Source organism: Cygnus olor, chromosome 16 (genome assembly GCF_009769625.2).
Source record: "Cygnus olor isolate bCygOlo1 chromosome 16, bCygOlo1.pri.v2, whole genome shotgun sequence".
NCBI lineage: Eukaryota > Metazoa > Chordata > Aves > Anseriformes > Anatidae > Cygnus > Cygnus olor.
Genome location: NC_049184.1, coordinates 4,570,738 through 4,579,705, shown reverse-complemented (window position 1 = coordinate 4,579,705; position 8,968 = coordinate 4,570,738). Strand labels below are relative to the sequence as shown.

General features: G+C 45.4%; 1 protein-coding gene across 1 annotated transcript; it reads left to right on the top strand.

Moving 5' to 3' along the window:
* The first annotated feature begins 521 nt into the window (after positions 1 to 521).
* Positions 522 to 8,575, top strand: LOC121079079 (ER degradation-enhancing alpha-mannosidase-like protein 2). Its single transcript, XM_040575940.1, has 11 exons — positions 522 to 686; positions 814 to 924; positions 997 to 1,036; positions 1,277 to 1,382; positions 2,453 to 2,578; positions 3,296 to 3,507; positions 4,456 to 4,597; positions 4,923 to 5,047; positions 5,763 to 5,907; positions 7,049 to 7,170; positions 7,935 to 8,575. Exons 1-11 carry the CDS (start codon positions 574 to 576, stop codon positions 8,418 to 8,420), a joined length of 1,728 nt encoding a protein of 575 aa, XP_040431874.1. The 5' UTR covers positions 522 to 573; the 3' UTR covers positions 8,421 to 8,575.
* Positions 8,576 to 8,968: the final 393 nt, after the last annotated feature.

The window sequence follows — 8,968 nt, the reverse complement described above, 5'->3', positions numbered from 1 at the left end:
TGTAGGATTTTTGCACCGTTCCCAGCCTCTTTTCCAGGCAGAAAGAGCGACCAGCAGCACCTCCCCTCAGGGCAGCCATGACCTGTCCCAATGGTAATCACAGAATCCCAGAATGGCCGAGGTGGGAAGGGACCTCTGAAGATCATCTAGTCCATCCCCCTGCCAGGCAGGACCACCTAGAGCACACTGCGCAGGATGGCATCCAGGCGGGGTGTGAATATCTCCAGAGAAGGAGACTGCACAGCCTCTCTGGGCAGCCTGTCCCAGTGCTCTGTCACTATCCCAGAAGAGAAGTGCCCCCTCATATTGAGCCGGAACCTCCTGTGCTTCAGCTTGTGCCCGTTGCCTCTCGTCCTGTCGCTGGGCACAACTGAAAGCACACCGGCTCCATCCTCTCGACGCCCTTCCCCCCAGATATTTATGTACACTGAGCTCTCCCCTCGGACCACGCGGCCGCCGGCCCCGGGGCGGCGGTGCTGAGCCGCGGCCGGGCGGAGCCCGCTGAGGCGCTGCCGGCGCAGGCGCTGCCAGCCCAGCCCAGCCCGGCTCGGCCCGGCCGTGCCCGGCGCGGCCATGTCGCTGCTGCGGGGCCTCGGCTCCCTGCTGTGCCTCTGCGCCCTGCGGCTCCCGGGGCCGCCGGCGGGACCCGGTGCGGCCGCCCGGGGGCTGGACGTGGCTTCGTACCGGTGAGCGCGGGGCGGGCGGCGAGCTAGGGGCGGGGTAGGGGTAGGGGTAGGGGTAGGGGGGTGCGAGCAGGCCGAGCCGTGCCGAGCCGTGCCGAGCCGTGCTGAGCCGTGCTGTGCCGCGCCGCAGGGAGCGGGTGCGCGCCATGTTCTACCACGCCTACGAGCACTACCTGGAGAGCGCCTTCCCCTACGACGAGCTGCGACCGCTGACCTGCGACGGGCAGGACACCTGGGGCAGGTAGGGGCCGCCGGGCTGGGCCGGGGGGGGCGCCGCTGGGCCTCGCCTCAGCTCGGCCCTCTCCCCGCACAGCTTCTCCCTCACGCTGATCGATGCCCTGGACACGCTGCTGGTGAGTAGGAGCCGGCCCCGGCGGGCAGGAGGCCGGGACTCGCTGCCCCGACACCTCCTTGCTCCGGTGTGAGGGCCTGCGGCGCTTCGGGATGGGGGAAGCTGCTCGTGCGGCGTCAAGTGATGATAACTCTTGCACAAAACCCTGAAACGAATCTAACCTTAGCCCCTAGCGTTAAATTCCACCGTTGTTTTCCTTGCTTTGGATGCTGAGCCTTGTTCTCTTGTGGCCCCACTGCAGATTCTGGGAAACGTTTCTGAGTTCCAGAGGGTCGTCGCCGTGCTGCAGGAAGGGGTGGATTTTGACATCGATGTCAATGCGTCCGTCTTCGAAACTAACATTCGAGGTGAGGTGTGGTTGTCCGTTGTGGTTGTGCTGCTTTACCTGTCTGTACAACTCTTGGGATTGTAGGCAGGGGTAACGCAAGGTAGCGGTCTGAGGGAGTTTGTAATGCAGTGTAATACGGCATGTAAATGCACAGAAAAACACTAAACAAGTGTCACTTCCTTTTTGTCTTTGTCCTGCACCTTTCTGCTTCCTGCCTCAATATAAACGGATGCAGATGTGGCGCTTTCAATGTTCTGGTGCCAAGCTTTAAGCTTTGAAACAGATGTATTTTTCTGCTGAAATGGTACAAATTTAATACTTTATTTTCTTTGCATGCTGTTTTGAGTCAGAGATTATTAATTTATTGCTTTAGCTCTGTCAAATGAAAGTTTTTTGTTTTTTTTTTTTCTCCTTGAAAATCACAAAGACCTTTGCCTGCACCGCGGAGGAATCTTGTACCCTATTGACACCTCACTGCTTTTGCACCGTGCAACTCTGAAACACAGACAGCGAACACAACTGTCAGTTACGCTTTTTTGTTTCTCCTTTCAGCTACTACTGAAACCGTTTTTGCAGCTGTAATTTCTCTCTTCCTGCTCGTTATGCAACAGCAAGCAAGGCTGTAAAAAGAATTAAAAACTCCCTGCCTCTGTCAATCACACTAAAATTCTTGACTCTGACCTAGGCATTTTCCCGTAAGGAATTAGGAAGGTATGCTGTATTACATTACAGAAACATGGTATTAAGCTGTCTGGAAGAAGTGAAACACAGTTTCTCTCTTAGAGGTTCACAGTCAGTATACTTTTATCTTGTTTTGGTTGTCTGCAGAACAGTGCAGGTGTAGGAGGGCAAATAGGGTCTGATGTGCATATTCTAATAGAAGTAATATATCTGGGTATCTACTGCAAACAGACAGGAAGAAACAAATGACTCTTCTTCTGTGGCATATTGAATTATGCCATTAAAAATAAGCCATCTCACTTTTCTTCTCCATGAATATTGTCCCTGCATCACAATAAAATAAATCTGGTTTTGGATTTTGTTCCCCTCCCAAAGTGTTCTTCAATGGGCTTCTTGCTTGTCTTCCAGTGGTGGGTGGTCTCCTCTCTGCTCATCTGCTGTCGAAGAAGGCTGGCATTGAAGTGGAAGTGGGATGGCCGTGCTCTGGACCTCTCCTGCGGATGGCAGAGGAAGCAGCTCGCAAACTCCTGCCAGGTGAGAACTTGTCTGTTTTGCGCTGCTGTGTTGTAGCTCCTGAGGTAACTGGTGCGTCTGAGGAAGATGGCACTGCCTGATGCGTAAGCTCACGCAACAGTCCCATGTTCCCTGAGCTCAAAGAAAGTTCAGCATGTGGGAGAGCATCGTGTAAGCACATAACACCAGTTGTCCGCGTGTGTGCCAAGTGTTGTATGTGCTTAACACATCAATTTGTTAATTGCTCATTGGGGGGAAATATATTTTATATACATAATAAATAAAGGCTTTGAAACAACAGCTTGTAAAGACAAGACTGCCCCTCTGTGGGCTGCTGCTAGGATGTGTGCTCTGATAGCATGACACCATTTCCATGTCTGTTGTGAGCCCTGGGCTACCCCTGAGTAATCATGAGCTCAGTGTTTATATGCTGTTGACCAGCCTGTGCGGTTGTCTGACTACTCTGCTTGTGCTGGAAAAAAAGTAGGGCTGCAGTCACCTGCGCTGGGCAGGGGGGAAGAGATGGAAGATATCAGTAGCTTCCCAGGACTGCGTGTGTAGTTTGAGATACCCCCTCCTCTGTCCCCTGCAGGATCACGCTGGACTTCTCATTTGCAGTTGCTGCAACTGCTCCATTTGTTACCACTGTAGGTGCGGGGGAATGCGAGGCACAGGGACCTGACAGCTTGTCAGGTGTAGCAGTGGATGCTCTCATGTGAACCGAAAACTTTGTTTCAGCTTTTCAGACTCCCACGGGGATGCCATATGGAACAGTGAACTTGCTGCACGGAGTAAACCCTGGGGAGACCCCAGTTACCTGCACTGCTGGGATTGGTACGTTTATAGTGGAATTTGCCACTTTAAGCCACCTTACTGGTGACCCGGTGTTTGAGGATGTTGCCAGGAAGGCTCTGAAGGCACTGTGGAAAAATCGCTCTGATATTGGACTGGTGAGTGAGGAAACAGACTCTGAACTTACAGGCTACTTTTTGTAGAGTTTTGAGGGATGCAGTTCCAAGTGTAAAAAGTACAAAGAGAGGGGACAGCACTGTGTTTGTTTGTCTAGTTCTAATAGCTGGGCTGAAAGTTGTGTGTTCTCTGTGCAGCTTTGGTGTTTGAGGGATATCCAGAGCTGGAAGTGTCAACTCTGTGTTCACTGTCTTTCAATCAGTCTTCCATCAGTTGATGCACCTACCTGCTTTTAGAACTTAATGTGAGCTAGGGCGTTGCATATGTGAGGTGAACAGATGTATTCATGCGCTATATAAAGAAGTGTTTCCTTCTGATTGCTTTGGGATCTGTTTATTTTTTGGCCCTGATTTTTTTTTTTTTTTTTTTTACTGGAAAGAAAATAAATTTGTTGTTTTGTGAGGCTTTTTCCATCTATGCAAGGCAAGTAGCAATTGTGTGGTGAATTCTTCAGCAGCTGGGCCTCTTTCCAGGCTGAAGAGTCCCAGGTGTGAAGGATCTATCTAAATATTAACATGGCAGCTGTCTCATGCCTCTGACAACCTTGGCATCCTTTTCTTTATCTGTACCTCTTCGTTCTTCTCTATGCTTTTGTAACGTGGGAATGGGTACCAGATGCATCATGTTGAAAGAGTGGATTTTTACAGTAGCATAATGGCATTTTGTTTTGGCCAGTGCAGTGTTTACACCGGAAGCGTAAAATCCCGGAGTGACTATTTTCTACGGTTTGTACTTCTGTGGTACTGATAAAGATGTCTTGTACTAAAGAAAATGCTCATTGATATGGTTATTCTGAGTCTGTTCCCCTGAAAAAGGTCAGGGGCTTCTTGTGTGGTGGTGGTGTGGGAATTTTTTTTTAATTATCATTTAGATGACAAGCTTTATTTTAACTTTAACTCCCTCTTTCCTTCTCTCTGCACTTTTTCCAGGTTGGCAACCACATCGATGTGGTAACTGCCAAATGGGTGGCCCAAGATGCTGGTATTGGGGCAGGAGTGGACTCCTACTTTGAATACCTTGTTAAAGGAGCCATTCTCCTGCAGGACAAGGAGCTGATGTCCATGTTCCTAGGTGAGCAGAGTTTTTCCTGTGTGAGGGGTCCCAGTAATGCCTCCTTGACTGCACCTGTAAAAGTTTTTCTTCTCCCACTGTGTGGGACAGTGGGAGAACAAGAAAACTTGAATAGGTTCCATTAAGGACTGTTCCCAAAGTCTTTGTTTTAAGGGTTTGGAATGATCTTTGGTAACAGAATTATCACAGCGCACATCCTGAGAAGGAAGAAAGTGTGAGACATTCATTTGACATGGCTCAAGTGAAACAGGGACTTCTCTCATCCTTAAAAGATTTTTTTTTGGATTACCTACCCATCTATGCTTTTTTTTTTTCCTTCTAATAGAATATAACAAAGCTATCAAAAATTACACGAAGTTTGATGACTGGTACCTCTGGGTTCAGATGTACAAAGGAACGGTGTCCATGCCTGTTTTTCAGTCCCTGGAGGCTTACTGGCCGGGCCTACAGGTAGGAGCTGTCATACCAGGAGGCATATAGTGATTTTGTTTGTCTGTCTTAGGTCAACCTTTAAAATAAAAATTATGAATACTGTGCTAGTTTAAAAGTTTGTTCTAATCTCTGATGAAATCTGTGGTTTTCTTGAGTGTGTAAAAGAGTAAATGTTGACTCCATCTATGGTCTATTTAAAAAAAAAAAAAAAAAAGTCGTCATAACATGACAAGAGAGCAGTTCAGTTGTAGCAAGCTCTACTGATAGTGGTCTCATTATCCAGATGGGAACCTAAAGGAAAAATAAAATGGAGCTCTTTTACCACCACAACGTACATACTTTCTTTTTGTGAATGCTTTCCACCAAAATATGCTTAGAGGTTTGCTTTCCCATCGGCGCTTGTGTTTGGTCTGGGACTTGGTTATCCCCACTGAAGCAGAGTGGATGTTGTGACTGACTAAGAAACTTAGACTGAAGAAACCCAGCTTTCCGTAAACTAAAAATCAAGGCAACTTCATGTTATCTCAGGTGTACAGAATGTGATCCAACAGAAAAGCAGCATGTAACTCCTCTTTGGTACTAGCTGCTATTAAGGTATCATGCCTAAATACTAATCGTACCATTCAGACTTCCTGAACAACCCATTTCACCACCCCTTGCTTTGACTATGGCAGTGTTATTGAATAAATTCTTATGTTGTTTCTTCTTCACCCTGATGTTGCTCCTCTTCCAGAGCCTAATAGGGGATGTAGATAATGCCATGCGGACCTTCCTCAACTATTACACTGTTTGGAAGCAGTTCGGTGGGCTGCCTGAGTTCTACAACATTCCCCAGGGCTATACAGTGGACAAGAGAGAAGGATATCCACTCAGGCCAGGTAAGCAGAAACGAAATAAAAAGGAACGTAGAGTTCTGCTTTTGCTCTGATGGTGAGGTCAGACATTAACGATAACTGCCCTCCAAAAGCTCCTCCCCAGTTTTGCTTTGGCTTAGTTCCTGCGTGTGTTTTACCAATGATTTCCGTGGTCAAAGCGGAATATTTTGGTTTCTATCGTTCACAAAGGCACAGTTACCTATTAAAGGAAGCAAGTGTTACTATATAAAGGGGTCTTGTTAATGAGTTGTGTTCACAATGTAGGATTTGGCAAGTTTATGTTAGATTTTCTGGTACTGGGACGTTTTTAAAGTCATGTGAAATGTTACTGTGACTGTATCCTTTAGATTTAGGAAGTGAAAGTGAGTGTGAGTAGACCACTCTAGTTCTTCTGAGTTCCTGAAATAAACTAATTCCAGTTACACTAGTAGAGTTCAGTATGTAATTGGATTAATGTTGTCTGTGATACTGCAATGAAGTTATCCTTTTCCTGTTGTGCTTTTTTTTTCTGGCAAAAATTTCACACCTGATTATTAGGCCAGTAAAGCTTTGTAATGTGCGTAAATTGATTTTGTTTCTCTCCTTGAGTGTTAAGATGAAATGCACATTAGACACTTCCAGCAAAAATACTCACTAGTGTTAACAGCATCCAAAAGAAATCATAAAGAAAACACAGCGTATGTGTCACCTACATAGAGTATTTCCATATTGCTTGTTTTCATGGTGTTTTAGATACTCCTGTTTCAGAAGCTTACAGCACTGTTTAAAGATTATATTTGGGAGTTTGAGTTTTATATTTGTTATCCTTTCTAAAAGTATCTTTGTTTGCCAATTTTAACAACTGAATTCTCTCAGTTGCTCCGAGTTTCTCTGTTGCTCCTCTTCCCCTTCTTGAATGTGGGAGGGAGCATTATTCAGTCTTACCTGAGTTGATGAAACATTGTTAGAGTGATTTTCCTTGTAGCACATCCTCAGTAAAAGCTTGTGTTCTTTGAACCAGAGGAAAAGCAAGGCAAACCAGGCTACCTACCTGACTTTATTAAAATAGTATTGTTAAATGAATTCAAGGAGCATCTTTTCTTCACCATATGCATGGTTGATAATATATATGCTTGAAACTGTTTTTGGTTTTTGTTTTTTTCAGAGCTAATTGAGAGTGCAATGTACCTGTACCGTGCTACACGAGATCCCACGCTCTTAGAACTGGGAAGAGATGCAGTGGAGTCGATAGAGAAAATTAGCAAGGTGGACTGTGGATTTGCAACTGTAAGTGTGGCTGCTAAGTATCAGCTTTTAGGTAGAAAGGCTTCTCATGAATGATGGTTTGCCATTGAGTTAAATGATCACTTCAGCTGCAGTGTGGCTTCTTTTTTTCAAAGAAATCTTGTTTTCCTCTGAAGCTGTTTGGGTAATTACTGGTCATGTTTCTGGGAGTAACTTCTACAGCCTGAAAAGTGGGCCAAAATCTACACTTGACTGTCACACCAGAGCCCCAAAACATGAGAAAGCATCAGAATCTTTTCTACTCTCCTGTATCTTGGTAGATACGAGGTGTCCCGGATTGGCAGGAAGGCTCATGTGCCCTGTAGAAATGCAGGGATTCTCTGCCTGCCAGTTGTGTGATTCTGCTTTCCCATTATACCTTGAAAATCTGATCAAGGGCAAGAGATCTGCAGTAAGGGATTTCTTTAAAATCTTTTATTAAAGATTTCAAACATGCTATCAAGCTCTTTTACCAAAAAAAAAAAAAAACCACTTCCTTATAAATATTGGGAACGCCTTGTGATTTGGGAAGTAGGTAAAGCCTTCTCCTGACTTAGTCTAGTGACTAGGTACTGAAAATTATGCTAATTCAAAACACAGGAAAATTTGTTGATGTACTTGCATACAATCACTTGAAATGTGGAGTGAATTGATACCACACTGTGTTGTTTGACTTAAGTAAATTGCAAGCTGATTTTACTCTTTCCCCAAAGTTCATAATTTCTTGAATTTGATATAACTAACCCACTGGTTCTCTTTTCCTGTAGATCAAAGACTTGAGAGATCACAGACTGGATAATCGTATGGAATCCTTCTTTTTGGCTGAAACAGTGAAATATTTGTATCTACTGTTTGACCCAGACAACTTCATTCACAATGATGGCTCGGTCTTTGATGTGGTGATCACACCATATGGGGAATGCGTCTTGAATGCTGGAGGGTACATCTTCAACACCGAAGCTCATCCCATCGACCCTGCTGCACTGCATTGCTGTAGGAAGCGGAAAGAAGAGCAGTGGGAGGTGGAAGACTTGATGCGGGAATTTTACTCGCTTAAGAAAAACAAGAAATTTACTTTAAAGCGAGCGTCTGAACATGGTGAAGGGGAAAGTACAAAAGATGCCACAGATGCCTCTTCAGGTGGAGAGAAAAGAACCTCTAAGAAGAGCTCACACTCCCTCTTGAGTTGCCCCAGTCAGTCTTTTAACTCCAAGCTTGCAGTACTGGGACAGGTCTTCCTAGACAACACCTGATCCTATTTTTATTGTCAGTTTAAATTATTGAACTTGATTCAGACTCTGGGAATATATTTTTATAGTTTCATAATGGAAAAAGTCGTACCTCACAATGTGAATTGTATGAAGTGAAGCAGCTTCCCATTAAATTCTGCTGCTGTTGGTTTGTAAAATGTGATTCAGACGTCAGCTGTTAATGATGTAAAGTTGCTAGCCTCAATCCGACTGGTTGCGTGAATAACAAACGTGTTCAGAAGGAAAGCCTCTCCAGGGTTGAGAGGTGCTGTGTTCAATTCATGTTGAGTTTGAAGTTTTACAGACTTACGCAGAGTTCACAGCTTACCCTGCTCCATAAAAGTGAGCCTAGGTGGCTCCCTGTTGTTAGGGAAGAAGCACGGGATTACTAGCTCTAGTTTTAATTCTGAGACTATGAGTCTCCTGTGTGATATGCTTTACTTTTATCATTGCCCTCTTTGTGAATATGTGGTTAGCCTGTGAGATCCATGATTAGTCAGGAAAACCTTGTGATTCGTGAGGTGAAGGCTCAGATTTGTAGATCTGGCATG

Excerpts from the sequence above, each read along its gene's own strand:
- LOC121079079 (XM_040575940.1), top strand. The coding sequence starts at position 574 with ATGTCGCTGCTGCGGGGCCTCGGCTCCCTGCTGTGCCTCTGCGCCCTG. Across the intron at positions 2,579-3,295 it reads AGCTCGCAAACTCCTGCCAG|CTTTTCAGACTCCCACGGGG; the intron begins GTGAGAACTTGT and ends ACTTTGTTTCAG. Across the intron at positions 7,171-7,934 it reads TGGACTGTGGATTTGCAACT|ATCAAAGACTTGAGAGATCA; the intron begins GTAAGTGTGGCT and ends CTTTTCCTGTAG.